This window comes from Ziziphus jujuba, chromosome 3, assembly GCF_031755915.1.
Source record: "Ziziphus jujuba cultivar Dongzao chromosome 3, ASM3175591v1".
NCBI classification, from domain to species: Eukaryota; Viridiplantae; Streptophyta; class Magnoliopsida; order Rosales; family Rhamnaceae; genus Ziziphus; species Ziziphus jujuba.
The window spans coordinates 21,505,648-21,525,117 of NC_083381.1; the positions used below are offsets into that span (position 1 = coordinate 21,505,648).

General features: G+C 29.2%; 1 protein-coding gene across 3 annotated transcripts; it reads right to left on the reverse strand.

Moving 5' to 3' along the window:
- Positions 1–6,713: 6,713 nt before the first annotated feature.
- Positions 6,714–15,530, reverse strand: LOC107411826 (uncharacterized). 3 transcript variants are annotated; one of them, XM_048476674.2, is made up of 25 exons: positions 15,265–15,530; positions 14,618–14,849; positions 12,339–12,556; positions 12,098–12,203; positions 11,898–11,999; positions 11,724–11,783; positions 11,563–11,641; positions 11,239–11,386; positions 10,682–10,805; positions 10,293–10,473; positions 10,053–10,081; positions 9,695–9,843; positions 9,424–9,526; positions 9,117–9,212; positions 8,968–9,023; positions 8,751–8,880; positions 8,603–8,665; positions 8,438–8,497; positions 8,189–8,350; positions 7,970–8,043; positions 7,796–7,889; positions 7,561–7,697; positions 7,399–7,479; positions 7,102–7,207; positions 6,714–7,005 (listed from the first exon to the last, which is right to left on the reverse strand). In XM_048476674.2, exons 2-25 carry the CDS (start codon positions 14,789–14,791, stop codon positions 6,931–6,933), a joined length of 2,607 nt encoding a protein of 868 aa, XP_048332631.2. In that variant the 5' UTR covers positions 14,792–14,849; positions 15,265–15,530; the 3' UTR covers positions 6,714–6,930. The 3 variants fall into 3 exon arrangements, with proteins under 3 accessions (XP_048332631.2, XP_048332633.2, XP_060671254.1); XM_048476676.2 differs by lacking the exons at positions 11,724–11,783; positions 11,898–11,999; positions 12,098–12,203; ... (1 more) ...; positions 14,618–14,849; positions 15,265–15,530 and having other exon boundaries at positions 10,682–10,755; XM_060815271.1 differs by lacking the exons at positions 10,682–10,805; positions 11,239–11,386; positions 11,563–11,641; ... (4 more) ...; positions 14,618–14,849; positions 15,265–15,530 and having other exon boundaries at positions 9,695–9,856; positions 10,293–10,376.
- Positions 15,531–19,470: the final 3,940 nt, after the last annotated feature.

Genomic DNA, 19,470 nt, shown 5'->3' on the forward strand with positions numbered 1-19,470 from the left:
CTTCCACATTACAAATGTTTCTTGGAACTCTAGGACTTCTAATAGACTGGCAGATTTGTTAGCCAAGAAAGCCCTTCACAAAAACTTTTTGTTTGATGTTGGTAGTGATTTGGCTTCCCTCTCTTGTGATATTTTGAATATCCAAGCTCTTGATATGCTTGGATGTGGTGTTTCTTTGTAATTCCTCCTCTTTCTAGAGGCTTTTTGGCGGTTTTCGCAATACACCTCAATTTCTATTAAAAAAAAAAAAAAAGGCGATTATGCATCCAGATTCAGAAAGATTCCTCACTATGCACATGATTCGATTCGTTATCTTCTTCCCCCATTTATATATATATATATATATATATATATTAGAAGCATTGGTCAGATATTTATGAGGAAAAGTTGAAATAATAATAATGGTCCTTGCTCTGGAGCCATTTTTGACTTGTTTATGGATGCATGCCAGAGCTGCCAGACATATGTACATAAATATGTACATATATATTTTTTAATTAATTGGTACTAATACCATATATATGTACATATATATATATATATATATATATATATATATATATATATTTAAGTCTGTGTTAATAATTAATTTAAGCTTATATGATGATGATGATGATGGAGAATATTGAATATTATGTATATATTCGTGTTAATCAATCTAATGGGCAGGTGATAGCAAAGGATCTACTTAGACTATTGAAAGAAAAAAAGGGTGTAAATTCGTTTATGTCAGAAAAGTTGACAGTGGTGGCCGGAGACATCTCTCGGGAGGACCTGTGGCTGAAGGGCTTGAGTTGGAGAGAAGAGATGCTCAGATGCCATTGTTAATTTAGCTTGCAACCACCAACTTCGACGAAAGGTAATTACTTTATTATACCTATTTTAATTCGTCCGTAATCTATTATCCACATCATGATAATATTTTAATTACATATGTGAAGATTTAATCCACAAATTCATCTTGCAAAGATCTGGTGTATGTATGAGGTCAACACTTGGAGAAGACTTAAGCTAATTCGATGGATAAGTCTCAGAAGAGCAAAACGCATCGTTTCATTTACTTGAAAATAAAGAAGGACAAAGTGGTCATTTCTAGTCTACTGTAACAGAATAACGGCAAGCTACGTGTTTTAATCTGAATGATTCTTCATAATAAGTTGGACGACGTCGTTTTGAAGCTGGTGTGTAATATATATGCAAAGAACTCTTTCTCTTCGATGGAATTAACAGAAATAACAGTTTCCTTCAAGATTGAAAAAGAGAGAGGAGCTCCAAGATTCATGTTCTACCTTTTCTTCAATTGTATTCTTTTCTGAGTGAGAAAACATCTCTAAGTGAGATAGAGTGAATGTACAAAGTTGAAAGGGTGTAGAAAGGGGCTTCGAGTTTGTGATTGTGTTTTCTATGTGAAAACCAGTTTGTATACAAATGTTAATAGTTTGTGTCACTGCTGCAAGATTAATAAGAGACTAGAAGCTCTCACTGGAGCAACGAGGACGTAGGTCATCTTGACCGAACCTCGATAAATTTTGTGTTGGTTGTTTTTGTTCTGATTTTCTAACAACATACATAGGTATATATATCTTAATAAAATATAATTTGATTTAATCAAATTAATTTATATATATGTATAATATGTACATGCAGACAATGCAGTGCATCTCTAGTGGAAAAATCTTAGTCAATAATATTACTTTAAAGAACCGTCATCGAAAGTGACGTTCACATTGGAAACACCCCAAATGTATATAAAAACTTGAGCTAAGCGTGTTTTGAACTTGGTTAAGTAGTATCCAAAACTCAAGGTCTCAGTCGATATATTCACAAATAATTAATCCCTGATAAGATTTTAGTTAGGTCCTTTTCATCTAATGATATAATCTTTTTTTTTTAATCATTTATAATAATTTTTTTCTATCAGTTATTTTAAAATTCATTATTTTATAATATACATATGAATAATTTATTAAATGAACCGAACTCAATTTATTGATATAGCTTTTGTTGCTAACAAAAAATATAAAGAAGAATATTATGATTGAATTTAAAATTTCATATTAGTAAAGCTTTGATAACGAATTAAATTAACAGCAATTGCAAAAATTTAAACCGGCAAAGCATAAATCAAATTAAATATATCAAGCTTACACACACACACACACACACACACACACACACATATATATATATATATATATATGCTGACGCATAAAAATTGACCATTATTTTTGTCCCTTTCCCCATATATATATATATATATATATATAATTTTAGAATAGTTGGCACTATGTTATAGCGTGAACCAATTTAGAAAAGATAATTATTAAAAAAATTATTATCAATATTAAAAATTATCATTTATATTTATTTTTGTAGAATAGTATTGATAATAATTTAAAAATTATTATATTTGTGAAAATGTTTATGATAAAAATATATAGACATCTAGACAGAGAAATTCATTAGTGTATGTGTGTATATATATATATATATATATTCTTGTAAGGATATCGTGGAGGAGGTATTATTTCCTATCTAATCCTTCCACAATTTATACTTGGTTAACTGCAGGTCTGTATATATTCTTGTAAGGATATCGTGGAGGAGGTATTATTTCCTATCTAATCCTTCCACAATTTATACTTGGTTAACTGCAGGTGACAGATGATCTTTCAAGTTGCCATGTTGGGTGACGCCTGGATAATCCTTTCTATTATGTACCCCTTTTTTTAGGGAGTAGGGATGGCAAAATGTTTTGGTTTCTCCACCAAACAGGGATTGGGGTGGGGAATGAGAAAGTCTCCCTGACCCTTCCCTAAAAATAACAAGGGGGTGCGTTGGGATCGGACTGGCCTCCCTTGATTGCTGTCGGCGGGTGATTTTTTGAAAATATTTAATATATTTGTATTATTATAAAACTGCTACTGTTAGATGCGTACAGCAAGCGTATTATATATACAGCAGAGAGTTAATGATGGATGGAGACTGATGACTTTGAACTAATAACCCGATAACTAAATAAATAAAATATTTACATGAGATAAGGATACAACTAGGATAATAAGATATATACATGAGTGAAAATTCTATGATGAAGATGGTCTATATGAGAACTGCAGTATTAGTGATGGTTTTTTCTAATATTAACGACGGTTTTTTGGAAAATCATCACCAATACTATAAAAAACCATCATCAATACTGTGATCTGCATGAGGACCGTCTGTACCATAGACGGACTTATACATGAGATTAGAATTGTTTATCTGCACTAACATCCCCCCGTGAGCGAACTGCAAGCTTGTTTCGAAGAACAAGATCACGAACAAAATTAACAGCAATTCGAAAAATGATGCATTTCTCGATTCCATTATTGTATTCTTGTGTATATTAGGACTTTCTTACTTATACATGAAAAATCGATATGCACTACTATTTTGTGCATATCCTATGAAAATGAAATCAACTGTTTTAGAACCTATCTTTACTTTTTTTGGAGTTGGTACAACAACTTGGCTAGACACTCCGACACTCATAAGTAATTATAGGAAGGTTATTTTCCCTTTTATAACTCATATGGTATTTTTGCTTGGTCCTTCTGGGACATTTTATTTAAAAGATCATTTATCGAGAAAATAACTTTTCCCCACAAATTATGAAGTACTCTAGAACTTATCAGTATTGTATTCATTATTTCTTTTAAAGTTCTAATTTTTCCATTCAATTATACTATCTGATTGTAATGAATATAGTGGAGTAATTAAACTTCCACTTATACAACAAGCTATGTGGCGGCAGGTAAAGCCACCTTTGCTTATCAAGTAAGTAAATTGACTCGGTCATAGGAGGTGCTGTAATTATAGCTGTTATTACAGCTTGCAAGCTTCTTCTTTCTTCTTCTGAGACGGTGGAGACTTACCACATAAATAAATAAGACAAAGGAACAATTAATGCAAAGCCTCAACTGTTGACAACTTGCATTAGAAATTCAACTTGAATTACAACACTTCTACCGCCTCTTTCTACCGCCATTGTCATCTATATATATGTGTTTCCCTTCCTTGAAGAAATTGATTTCCATCTTTAGTGTGAGAAATACACATAGAAACAAAGATATAGAAAATTAAGAGGGGATTTCTTCAAAATATTCGCGTGTTCTCTTTATAAAAAAAAAAAAATGTGTGTTTTCTTCTATTATAAAAAATATATATATATTATTAATTGTTCTTTTTTTATTTTATTAGGAAATTATTTTAATTTTTTACTATAATAATTTTTTTTATAATTATTAATTATTGATGTGCATTTTATTTGAATATTTTACACAAATTTTTTATTTTTATAATTTTTATTTCAGCTGTAATTGTGTATTCTATATCTCAAGTTCCTAACAAGTTATGTCTCTTCTTTTTCTCTGGTAATTGCACCAAGTTATGTCACATATTTATAGATTAAAAGGAAAGACAGAACTGGCGATTGGCATATCAGCTCTTTGTAAGATTATTGACTCTGAAAATAAATATATATTTTAGGAAAACAACATCCCATCAGTTGGAATTTTATATATATATGAAAGTTATTCGTGTTAGAGTTATTAGTTCTGTTACTCCCTTAATTTATTCCATACTCGCACTTCAGTTCCAAACTTTTATTTATTTAGTTATTTTGCATTTTGTTCTTTAGACTCAAGTTTTGGGTAGACGTTGACCCTTAAATTATTTTTTCTCTACTTTTTAACAGTTCTAAAATATGAAGTACACATTATGCAATATACACGGTCTAACAGGGTTGTTTGATTCTGTAATTTTATTGTTTTTCATTTGTATTGAGTATATTGCATGCCTTGAAACCGCTAAAAATTAGACCAAAAATAATTCAAGGACTAGCATACCAAAAATTGAAATTTGTGGACCAAAAGACCAGGCAAAAAAAAAAAAAAATCAAGGACCATCTTGCAAAAGCTTAGTAGTTGAGGGGCATAGGTCCTAAAACCCCTTGTTGTTGACGTTGTTGTTGTTTTTGTTGTTGTTGTTGTTATCAATAATGTTGTTTACAATTTCAAAAAATTTTATATATTATTATTCTTTGCATACTAACATTTAAAAATATAATAAATATAAAAAATATAAAATAATTTTATATAATATTTTTAATATATAAAGTTCTCACAATTCACGTGGTCCAACAAATCAAAAACTTTTTTTTTTTTTTTCATAAATCAAACATTACCTCACGAAAACTGGTAGTTATGATTAGGCAATGAAGTAACACACTTTTAGATGAAATTGATAATCACGTAAATTCCACAAAATTTAATTTATAATAAAGATGTTTTTGAACAATAAAAAAATATATTCGTTAAAGTGTTTGATTTTAAAATTATAAATGTCTTTGAAAATATTCAGTCATAAATATATTTAAAATATTTAATTATATTCTTTTATATATGTTTCCGATGATTGGTAGTATATTTTTAAATACATTTAAAAATTTTAATCACATATTTATGCACATAAATATATTTAATTATTAAATATTTTTAATAATAATTTTAAATATAGATAAATATATAAATTTATAGTAAAATTATATAAAATTTATTTAGTAGTACAAATGGAACTTCTCATTATTATTTATTAGATACATCATACATATATATTATAATAGTTCTTCAATAATGCAATTTGGTTTTCTTCGCCCAAAAAAAAAAATGCAACTTGGTTTTGGTCTAAAGATGGAAAACGAATATTGAAGAGGGTAGTTGGTATGGTGCCTTCGGTTTACATCTGATGTTGGAATTTTTAATTATGACCATATTGTTTGACCGCTGATGGCGCCGTGTATTTTTAGTTTCTATTTTAAACTTGTATTGTTATTTTTTTTTTTTGGTGAATTGTATTGTTATTTTAGTTTCTTATAGAGTATACATCCATTTGCCTTTCATATCAGTTAATTAACGTATCTTTTATTCTTTCTACAACATTAAATATTCAAAAATAATTCTCCCTAAAAATAAAATATTCAAGAATAATTCAAAACAGGAGAATAAAACTTTAAGTAATTTAGTTGAAAATAACTTTCATTTAAAAAAATAAAATAAAATAAATAAGAAACACACATACATTGGAATACTTACAAATATAAAAAGGTAATAGAAAAAGCCGTTCGAGGAAATCAACTTCTCAATTAAGAGAATCATAATCAAGGACTAGAATTTAATTTTTTCCTACTCCATAATAAAGAAACAGATTCTAATAATTATTTAGTAAGATAAGACTGGCACCAAATTTATGTTGGAAAAATAAGAAAATAAATACAATATAAGCATATTATATAAACATTTAGAATTTAGAATTTAAAAAATAGAAAATAAAAAAATAAAAAAATAAAAATAACTAACAACAACAACAACATATGATCATAAAACATGCATGAATCGTTAAGAAAATTGTCCATTGCCTTCAATACTACCAAAAACTAGAAAAATATTGACTTTCTTTCTGCCACGGAATAAATTGTTAGGACTAATAAAAGGCCGTTATTAAAATGTTATGTTTTTCCATGATTAAATTGTTACCAAATTATATGATCTACAATTGAAAAAAAATAATAATAATACAGAGAACACATAATTTTACTCAAAAAAAAGAAAAAAAAAAGTTTCCATCTCTAAAGCAAACTTCATTGCGAACCATTTTGAGATAAGTATAAAATGTAGCTATAAATTAGACATCACATAGATAAATTAAATGAAGGAGAAAGAAATATAAATTCGACAACAAATTGACCCTTCAGTTACATTTTTGAAGCATCAAAGAATGTAGTAATTAATTTGAGCTGTCAAGCCAAGGAAACAAATGAAAGATTTAAAAGAAAAAAAGATAAAAAAGTAAATAAAAATGATGATGATACATAATGATGTATAAACAGAATCAACATGCAGAAGGAAAGCTTGTCTGTGGAGTACTGCTAAGTGCTGCAACATTTCCAGGGCGTGAAAACACTATCTGCATTTCAATATAATTAATCAATTCAAAAACTTATATACATATATATATATATATACATATATATGTACCAATATGAATGATATGTATATATACCTGGTAGTTTCCAAGTGTATATGACTTGAAAGCTGCTCCACAGTAATCAAAATAGTATTCCCATGTCCTGATGAATTTTTCATCGAATCCCAGAGAAAGAATTTCACTGAAAATAGACATAATGAGAACAATCAAGCCCCAGGCTAACAATCAACGTTGTTAAATTCATGACTAAAATAATATGTTACCACATAGCTTTGTAACCAAAAAAAAATTATGAGATTTAAGTATTTCAAAATTGTCTTGCAAAACCAATCATTTTCTTTCAGATTATATATTCATGGTTGTTTTCATTACCTTTGCTTCTCCAAGAAATTTTTCCTCCAATATCTGAGTGTTTGGTAGTAATGAATTCCAATGTTTTCAAGGTGCTCCACACTGTCCATTCATTTTGTTAAAATAATAATAATAATAAGGATAAACTTGATGAAAATGTGCCAAGAAAAAAAAGTCGGTTACCATAGTCTTGATGAAACAGCCATGGCTGATGTTACTCTACTTAATGAAGGTAGACATCCTCCAGGAAATATATACTCCTTGATAAAGTCTGAACTTCGTCTGTATTCGTCGTAACGTTCATCCGGTATTGAAATGAACTAATTATAAAAAGAAGTAAAAATCTTCAAACATTAGCACCATAATTATATTGGTGATCAATAGTTTTTACCAAGACAAAATCTCATTTCATAGTTACTTGTAGAACAAGAAGGCCATCTTCTGCTAGTACAGATTCACAGCAACCGAAGAAATCGTTCATAAATTCATGGCCAACACTTTCTATCATCTCACTGAGAAACACAACCAAAAATCACATTACCTGCTGTGGAAAAGTATGGTTGAATAAATTTGACTTAAAAACAGGACTCACCAGGAGATGATTCTGTCATATTTATAGGTATCAGGCAATTGGCGATAGTCGCAAAGAAGAAATTTGATGCGGTCCTGATAGCATCCAAATATATTTTCGTACAATATTTCAGAATCCATTCAGATGGTTTAGAGGCCAAACTAAAGAAAAGCCAAAACAAAAAACAATAGAAACAGATTTATCAGAAATGATATTTTTTGTTTAAACAAAATTTGATACCTGAAGACCAGAATCTTTAACTTTCTTCTCTGCATATTTCAGTTGCTCCTTTGACAGAGTGATGCCAGTGTACTTGCATCCAGTTCGTTTGACAAGTTCTATAGCTAAGCTTCCCCAACCACATCCAATCTCAAGAACTTCATGCTTCTTATCAACTCTTGCCTACATTAAAGCGAAATTGAAATCAAAAGGAATGATCATAGTCAGGAAAGTTTTGATAGAAAAATGTAATAGACAACACTTTCTTACCTTTTCAATCAGAAGAGAGATCTTTCTCATTTGTGCAGCCTTCAAGTCTTCGTCTTCTGCCTATGAAAATGATTCACCATAGAGACAAGTTATAAGTTAAACCTCAAAGCCATACCTTCTATCATGCAATTTATGAGTGTGATAATTGAAATTTGCAGTTCTTACCTTAAATACAGCACATGAGTAAGTCATTGTTTCATCTAAGAAGAGAGCAAAAAGCTCATTACTCTGTAACACCAAAACAAAACTAGTAAGCTTCTTGTGATGGTGAACTAATTGGTTCATCCATATTTCTAAGTTCAAAGTCATATACCAGATCATAATGACGAGAGATGTTCCTGCGAGCCTGTGTAAGAGTATTTTGCCTCGCTACATGCTGAAAGAAATATTTTGCTGAGGCTATACTAGCTGTGAATAACATTGGTGTCCACCATCCCCTCAAGCTAACAAAATGTGAACCCTCAAATAATGAGATCTAGGAAATGATTACTATTGATATCACAATCTAGCATATAAAATCTAACGTATACCTTTTCTTATTTGATTTTGCAACAGCAGGATTTGAGTCTCTGTTGGCAATGAGAATCTGCAAGAAAATGAATTTGCAAACAAGCATTCAGTGGAATTAAGCACCAGAAGAAAAAATTACATTCCTTGGAATCCTATGAATTATCTTTACCATAATAAGATTTAGTAGACCTTCATCTTTGTCAACAAAAGAAAAATCCCCATTGATATATGCATCTGCAAGGCCTAAATCAGCCTGTGTCATAATCTGACAAATAAAAATTATACTGCATGTTAGTGGTAGGTGAAATTTCATTCATTTATAATAATAAGATTCTAATAGAAAATTCATGTTTGCCTCTTTCTTTAAGTTGAGAGAAAATTATTTTTTTTTATTTTTTTTTTCTCAACTGAAATATTTCTGGCATGTTATCCCACTAAATAATGATGAACACAATAAACAAAGATTACATATATACCTTCCAGTAAAACTGTGGACTGTGAACTCTTAGTACTGTTTTGAGAGGGCATCTTTTTGTGGTTCCCTCAAAGGTGAACATCGTTCCTCCTTCCTCTAATAAACTACGACAACACAAATACTTCATATCAATCACATTGGTAAGATTAAAAATTAACTTGAAAGACAAAAGACCAAAGTTTACAGAAAAGAGTAAGAATTCTACACAAAGTTATGGGACTTATCAACTGTTACACTAGTAGGTATAATTTCTATTACAAGTAAAAACTCACATCAAACATCCAGTAGAAATATAGCATCCAAGAAATCTACTAACGAATAGGCGTGCTCCTGTTTCCATCAGCGAAGGTACCATGTGTTTTGGGTTGCTGAGAAGAGCACAACTTTCTCCAAGTATACCATGTGCAGCTGCCATTCCAGCCTGCAAATGAAACCTTACTCTCAAACTATAAGTTCCTGAAGAGACCTGAGAACTATATAGGCTTGAATTTTAAAACTACCTCATTGAAATAAGTTTTCTTAAACTATTGAGGAAAGGAAAGTAAACAGTAAAATTGATCCTTTTTTGATACCTACTGACATTACATACAATCTTTAAGTTATAAAAATAGACAACCTCTAGTAAACTACCTTCAATCCATCCTCATGGAAGCCATAACCTGACAGAAACATAAAATAGATACTCAGAATTAGAAAACTTATAAGTGAATGTGAAAAGTTGAAGAATTGGAGACCTATAACCCTACTTACTCTGATTTTAATATTTTAAATAAGTTATTCCAAGATAGAGGTATGACTTAGCTAGGAAACATTCAGGTCTTACTTTCAGGATTTTAATGTTTACTATCTCTAAAAAGCAGGAAAGCTCACCCTGATATGCTCCAGAAAACCAAATTCCTCTCTTTCCTTGAATATGATGAAGTTCAAGTGAAGCTTTTGACGCAGCAACAGATGGAACCGGGTGGCCAGTAGACCACTTAAGCAAGGTTTGTTTTGGTTTGTCTTTTGGATTGAGAGTCACAAGAAAAGGAAGATCTGTTCCAGCGATGTTCTGCAGGTTCAGAGATTTCAGGGCCGGGTTAGATGAATATATTGCAGAAATGAAAACCATTATCTTGTGAACAACTAAAATTATTGTGAGAGTAGAAAGGCAGGAAGTGACTTGTTAATTCGTTTACTACTAATTCTTTACCAAAATTTCTGTTAATGCAGATAGTGAGCCAGCATTTCAAAACATATATTTTTTGGTCTGTACTAACCTGAAGAACATTAAGCCAGTATGTCAAACAAACTTTCTTGTCTGTGCTTCCAAGAAAATTCCATGCACTCCATGCTGCTGGGTTTTGGGGCATTAAATTTTTGTCACGATGAAGGTAAATATCACTGCCAGTAAAGAGTTAAAGAATGATTGTGCATTTGACTGAATAGCTACGGAAGACCTTATTAAACACAGTTTCAGAAGCTCATGTTCCCAGCACCAAGAAAGAAACAAACATAACATGCACAAGTCAATTATCAAAAGGTAATACAATCATTTCAGTTCCAAATGCCTAGTCCTAATTTCTATAAGAGGCAGCGATCACCATTACGCCATAGACATGAGAACTAACCAAAGATGTGACAAAAATTAGCCCTTGTATTTGTCAGTAGATTATTGAAGATTCAGCCATTCAGGATATGCTTCCTCAATGATCTATGTACCATTACAAAACAGAACAAATTCTCCTAATGCTACATGCATGTTTTGTTTTACTACAAAAAAATAGATAAAGGAGACACTTTTAAATGGTGTAACTCATAATCAAAGGGAGCATACCTGTAGACATATTGGAAAGCACCAAGGACTCTGAGCTCATCGAATGTAGCTTCCTCTCCTAGTATTCGAACAGCATCAGGAGCATGGACAGCAATTATGCATCCATTATATAGTTCTTCAAACCCATCTCCAAAGAAAACTCTACAGCCTGATAATTCATGATGTATAAAGCTTATCATTAGAATTACACATAAATACAAACACATAGACTGCATGGTTTATATCACATAGACAGCAAAGAAATGGTCAGAAATTTCAAGATTTAGTTCATTCTAGACTTAATCAGGTTGTCCATCAACTTCATCGGTGTGTTTGACTACTTACCCTCATCAGCTGTCGAAATCTTATGTACCTCACAAGAAGTTCTTATTTGGCAACCTGTACTCTCCAATACTTCTCTTACCTAAAAGAAACATTAATTATAAGTGGACAATGAAAGAACCTTAAACCTCAATGTCCTAAGAACCAATACAACAAATGACTACCTTCTTAACATAACAATGTGACCGCCCTTTGATGGTAAGCCATTGAGGGCGCCCTAAAAGCTGCAACATTAACAAAAAAACAAAATTAAGAAACAATCCAACTAGTACTCAAGTACTATATTAAAAACTTTTGCATGCAATATATGCTAAGGAGGAGTAATATATAATATATACCTGAAGTAGATGATGATTTCGACAAAAAGAAAGAACAGAGAAAGCTGAAAAGCTCATAACACCTTCTGAAGGACAGGACCAGATTGAACCACAAATTGGAATCTACAACAAGTTATGAAATTTACTATAAATATTTCCAACATATAAAATGAGAATAATTGGATAAACATGATAACAAAATTCTTGAGTGTAACTCTCACAAGATAAGCTTTCTGAAACAATTCTGAGTAACCATGAGACTTGACAAACTGTCCCAATGTTTCATTGCGATCTATATCCGGGTTGTTCTCAAGCATCTCAAGATAACTGCAAAATGGACACATAAATGGGTACAAAATAAGGGGAGGTGCAATTTGAACTAGCTCAACAATTTTTAACACAGAATTTAACTTGAAATACATGTACAAGTAGAAAAATGAGAGAATTTGATCAATTAGGTACCTGATAACATCATCCTTGAACTTAACAATTTCTCTGACCATTTGCCAGAAGTAAGGATTGAAGAGGTTCTTCTTCTGTGCAAACAAACTTGACAAACCATTTCTACTACCCCATTCACAGCCTTGTCCTTGTTCCAAACTCACTGAAAATGACATATCTGATATCTCCATATCAATCCCAAGGCTCTCAAACAACTCCATCATATTTGGATATGTTACCTGTATTCATTCCCATTTCTCATTACAATTCCATTATCAACAAGACCCAAATTTGCTCTTCAAATATTTATCTACCATACAATTGAGCAAATTACAAGCAAAATTCTCATGTTCGCAACCTTTTTGCATGTACATATGAACTTCCAAAAAATAATAAATAAATAAATAAATAAGTAGAAGCCAAATGCAGTACTGCAAATATTATACAAAAGTTTTTCATATGGTAAACACTTAAGTGGTGTCCATTGTCATACAACTAAGAGATTGAATCAAAAAGTTGACCAAAATTTTTTTTTTATATTAGAGTAGTTTTACTTTTGTCTAATACTAAAACAAGAGGAGGGATTTTTGGGATTTTTCTATTTTCTATTTTGTTTGTTATTATTTTTACTGAACACGTGCAATTCATGTTTTACAATAAAAGAGAATTGGACCAAACGAAAAGCCCAAATCATGAGAATTCTTAGGTGTCCATTCTCAAATCGTAGGCCCAAAAAGGTGTAGGTTTTGAAATTATTGGTGGGTCCCACATTGCACGAAGTGAAAGATTTTGGGCATAATGTGGTACAGCTAGTGGGGTCCATATCATATGAACTTTTTAAAAACACCGACCAACCACAGAAATAAATTTTTTCATCAAAAAAAAAAAACACAGAAATAAATTTTTCAATCCAAAAAGCAACCTGACAAACTTTACAGCTATGCACTGAAAAAAATATTTTTTTAAATTTTTTTTGGTTGCTAAAAATAGAAAATATATGACTATATTTATAAATAAAAGATAAAACTATAGTATTTTAGTTTCTTGTTTAATTATAAAATAATAAAAGGAAAAAAAAAACGTAAATATTAAAAATATATATGGGTTAATTAATTTGTCGGGAATAACACAAACGAATGTGGGTTTTCTCCAAGTTAAGGGGTCAATGCAATGTGTACACATCTATTTAAAAAATATTTTAATATTTATTTTTATCGAAAAGAAATTGATTTGCTAAATGATATTTATACCATATAAAACAAATTAAGATAGGATAGCAAACACATTCCTCCTTTCTAGAGAAAACTATATCTCGAAAAGATTCTTTCATGATCCATTTAAAAATCAACAGAAAAGGCTAATAAGAACCAAACATACAAAAGAACCAACCACTTGGCTTGGACTTACAAAATGTTGAAAAGTCGTTTAAGAAAGATGAGGTATCACTATGATTACTACAAAATCTACCTACTTAATGATGAAATCATTAAAAATTGATGAAAAAATCGACTCAATAAGGTGGACATGACTGATCAATTATATAACCAAAGTACACCAAATATAATTTATCAATTATATATGATCAATCAAATATGTCTGATTTAAAAATGCCTCATTATATTATAGCAAAATTATATATATATATATATATACACATTTATATAAAAATAGAATGTGGACATATGGACCTATAGACAGTGTATGGACATGTGGACCAACATTCAATGAAAAATCTGCACTTGATGACCATATATATTGGATTTTCTCTACATTAAAGAATTAATCACTTCCTTTAAAAAAAAAAAATTTAAATCACTCTTTTAAGAAGTAAAAGGAGCATACCTAAATTCATAGGTTGATGTTTCCTTAGATAACGGTTCAAGAACAAAATTAATTTAGATAATTGGTGTCTCCTCATGTAACAGTCCATAAAATTCAAATTACTAAATATATTAAAATATGCATGTGTGTGTGTGTATATATATATAATCTGGTTTTGTTTGTTTTTAAATTTGTTTTTTAGGTCAGATTTTAAGGGGATCATATCTGCTCTAAACTTAGAATCCTATTGTTTTGTTTTTATTAAACTATTTTTCAAACCATTAAATCCTCTAATACATATAGCAAATTTCAAACCGTCACCCACAAAAAAAAAAAAAAAAAAAAAAAAAAAGAGAGAGAAAAAGAAAAACCCATTAATTCAAACGCAAAGAAGATATCTTTTTTCTCTTTGAACAATATTTATTTTCATTGAATTTTGAAGAGATAGATAAAGAGATAAGAGGGAGAGAGAAACATACTCGATTGAAGACCATGAACCCGAGGTCCAAATCAACACCATCAAAGGCTACAGTCTTGGCATGGCCTCCCATGTAATCTTCTTTCTCATACAAATCCACTTTAACTCCATTTTTGGCAAGAAAATATGCAGAAATCAGACCACTAATACCTCCACCTATCACTGCCACTCTCATCTTTTTCTGATTTTATTTTTATAAACTGGATTTTCTCTCAGCTTTTTCACTTCCTCCCCTGCATTTCACTTATATGTTATATATATATATATATATATATATATATATATCTAAGCTTGAGGAAAAAATGCTCATGAGAAAAAAATCCAGCTTTCACCAAGAAACAAACAACAATATAATAAGAAAATAACAGTGATATTCTATATTTTTCAGCAATTAAACTTTCATACAGATTGACCCTTCAGAGTGCTGTCGTTTTCAAGGGTTTTAAGACACACATAAATTCAATTATTATCTTCAAATGCTGCATATTATCTTCTACTAGGAACTGGGAAGAAACTTTTTTTTCTTCTTCTTCATTTATTTTATTTACAGATTCCAAAATAATGTCACTGTGTCTCAATGAAGATAGAAAGAGATATGATTGAAATCCAAGAAACCAATTACCAATATTCCAAAATTTAAAAACATACCTCAAAATGCAGGAAAAAGAAAAAGAAAAAAAACAGAACCCTTTGTTGAACATAAACAGGCACTTCCTCACAAACAGATTGATATAAATCTGTGTGTATCTTTTCTTGGTTTGACTGGTGGAAAAGAAAAGTAATGCAGAATTTTTGGAGATAAAAGAGAGGTGTAGAAAAAAGAAGAGAAAGGCCAAAAAATAAAAATAAAATAAAATAAAAGTTTGCTCTGCTCTTAACTTTTCGGTTTCTGAAAGCAGAGAAAGACAGATTGGCTGCTGTATACGTATATTGGGTATATTAGTAATCAATTGGAAATTTTATAAAAAATAAATAATAATAATAATAATAATAAATAAACTTCTTGGAAATTGCACAATGTGGACCATTCTAGTTTCTAATCATGGGCCAATTTTGTTCACGTAAATAAATATGAATCTGTGGGTAATTTCAAGTTTCATTTTATTTTATTTTCATTTTAAATACCATTTTTATTTTTTATTTTTTGGTTTATTATGTAAAATTCAAATATGTAAGTAAACAAAATTTCAAGAGTAATTTTTAAAAAGCCAAAAAACGAAGTGATAAGATTCTAAACGAGAGAGAATAAACAGATACATTCAAAATTAATTAATTAAAAAAATGAAAGGTCGTCTATACCCTTATTAAATACTAATAATTGAGGAATCATTCCATTCATTATAATTAATTAATATTTCCCCATTTCTTTGGCTTTGACTTGTGGTTGCGTGGCTGAGATCATTGAAACCGTTTTATATATGAACTTATACAGTGTTCTCTAAGACAATCTATACTAATTCCGAATTTGTATTCTTAAAGCTTCAAAAAAAAAAAAATTCCGTTTTTATACAATTAATAAGGTGGCTTAGTCCTTCAGTGGCAAAAATCATTATAAAATATGATAAAAATGTTTGAGTTGGCACATAATGTATGATAAAATCGATGATGTTGATGATGATGATGATGATAAAACCTTATAAGGTGGCTCATGATTTGGCACATTGGGCACCTCATTGTGAGGATTATTGCTGATGTTATCTAGTCTTTACCTTTTAATGCCAAAAAAATTATGTATATATTTGATATATGGAAGCCATCATCAGTATATGAAAGCATAATTTTTTTTAAAAAAAAAAAAATATATATATATATATATATATGAGTTGTGTGTCTATAGTTCATATAGCAATTATTATCATGCTTTTATTTATTAATTTTCTGAATTTGATCATTTGTGTTTAACATTTGCAATCATATTTCTAATGTTAGAGAAAATTATTAAATAATTAACAAAGGGAAAAATTTTATTTGGATGCCTTTAGTTTTATGTTAAATTAATGATATTGACACCAATGCATTTTAAACTATATTCATTTTAGAATTTTACATTCTAAAGTTTTTCTTTTTGATATTGTGTATTTGAACTTCACCTTTCTTTGCATTTTGTACCTTTTCGTTGTTTCTATTAACTTTTCAAATTGGCACATGAAACAAAATAAACATGCAAAGTGTAATCCCAAATAATTTATGGTGCAAAATGCAAAAGTTTTTAAATAAAAAATTAATAAACTTTTTTTTTAAAATAATTACTATTCTTCTAATAAATTAGTAAAATTTTAAAAGAATGCAAATGAAATTTTTGAAAAAATAAAAAATAATAATATCTAAAATATTATAAAGATTCCAAAAAAAAAAAAAAGACTTATAAAAAAAAGTAATCCAAGTATTATGAAATTTAAAAGAAAATTTTCAAAGATTATTTTTTTCAAAATATGTTATTATATTTATTTCATGTATATTTATATTTATTATTTTTTAAAAAAATACTTTAAATATTTTCTAATACGTATTCTTTTTACCAAATTTTTTTTCCAAAAAAAATATTTTTTAATGCATCTTCAAAAGTTTTTGCTGATCTTTATTTATTTTCTTAGAAAATATATTATATGTGAAGATTTTCATTTTTTATTTTTGAAAAATCACATTTTAATTTTAATTTTAATTTTTTTAGTTTTTCTTACAAACTTCTTCAAAATATAATAGTATTATTTAATAAAATTTTTTGTATTTAATTATTTTTTTTGAAAATTTTTACATTTTCCATCCCAAATTATACAAAATTGTATTTTACACCCTTATTTTTTTACTCTATTTGTCAGCCATTTAATAAGTCTGTTAAAAAGTTAATTGGAAAAATGAAAAGGATACAAGATGCCAAAAAAAGTAGAATTCATAATGTATAATACCAGAAAAAAAAAATTATGGTTCAAAGTATTAAATTGGATATAGTTTAGAATGTATTGGTACTAATATCTTTTTGAATTACAATTAGATCCATGTTTACAAAAAATTATACTCAATTTATTTATCAATTTTTTTCAATTAACATTTACAATTTTACAATTAGATCCATGTTTACAAAAAATTATACTCAATTTATTTATCAATTTTTTTCAATTAACATTTACAATTAATAATCATATATGTAATTATAATAAAATTGAAATATCTAAATGAAATTTACCCTTAATAAAAACTCTTCCCACAATGCTTGGGGACCAGCTCCAACATTCTTAGTCAATACTAGAAATATGCATAGAATTATTGATTGAAACAAAACCATGCATTTTTATGACTCCTCCATTACAATCCCTCTTTTCCTCACTAACAAAATTTTAGCAAAAAACCTAATTAAGTCCTTTGAATAAGGTTTAAGAACCAATTTGCATAAAAAGTAAAATTAAGTGGTACTTCTGAAAAAAAAAAAAATTTAAAAGAACAAGGATTTCCTTTCTAATTAACTTGGTGGAAACAAAATAAAAATATGAGAATCCAATTGTTTATATATATAAATGATTGTAAGAGTGAAAAAGTATCCAACAAAGTTCCAAATCTCTTATGGATTAATCATGGGATTCTAAAAAATATAAAGAAGATTTATGTTGTTCCTTTTATAGATTAATTTTTTAAATTGGAATTTTAAACCTTTACAAATGACAATAATAGACGTTGAAGGAAAATGAAAATAATAGATGTAGAAGGAATTTTAAACACGTGCATGAAAACATAAGCAAGATAAAATCATACTGAAAGATTATTAGCAAAAACAGAAAGGGTAAAGATTCTGAAAGACGTGTTAATATCAATATCCACATGTATTTGTCTGGTTACAAGCTTCTCTTTCCCTTTGCAACGTGGTTCAATCAGGCACCCCTCGTTGAAGCAACAAATTAAAAATTTTAAAATAAAATAAAATAATTGGAGACTCCTCGAATTATCTTGTTGTACGGACGTTATTCATTCAAATTTTTTGCATTGAATTTTCTCGTACTTCCTTTTTTCTTTTTCTTTTTTTTTCTTTTTTGGTAATCTTGTACATCCTTTTCTCACTTTGAAAAATCCATGAGAGAAAAAATGTGCTCAGAAGCAAAAACAAAAAAACGCAATGACTTTTCTTTTTCTTAAATCTATTTTTATTTCATTGCTGGACCACTTATTTCTCTTATTAGGGGTGCATGAATGGGACATGGCTGGCCTAACAAATTATTTTCTCCGACAATGTCTTGGATATTGGCTTTTCAATGTAGTTTGCTTTTAAAATTAACTATTAATGATAAAAAAAATGTAGAAGAAATTATAATTTTATATTTTTGGTAAACATAATTTCTGCTTCCTATTTTCGATGCTCATAGCAATTTTTTTTCCTTTTTTTTGTTTTTTTATTGTCCTGGTTAGCTAATTAGCTGTATAGCCTCTGTCCAATAAACAAAATCAGTTTTGCAGAGTAAAAAGTATATGCCAAATAATAGCCAAGACATTATGGGTATGCTTGTTTGTTCTTGTTTTTGTTTTTTTGGTTTGAAATTTGTGGTTTTGTTTTGGAATATACGGTAGTTTCGCTTTCACATTTAAGTAGACGAAAATGAAATCTTTTTGAGGATGGTTAAAAAGAGTGCCATATGGGACAATGGGTCTTTGAGGGTTTGCTGTGGGTCAATAGGAGTAAATATTGGCCCTCATATGGGCCTCAACCAGTTGACCGCTCAGGAGTCCATGACTGATATATATGCCCAAATCATCAACCAAGCCCAACTTTTGAAATGGCATTGAGAAATTACGCCATATTTTGTCAAACCTATACAAAAAATGCCTAATAAAAAAAGAATAAAATAAAAATAAATAAATAAAAATATA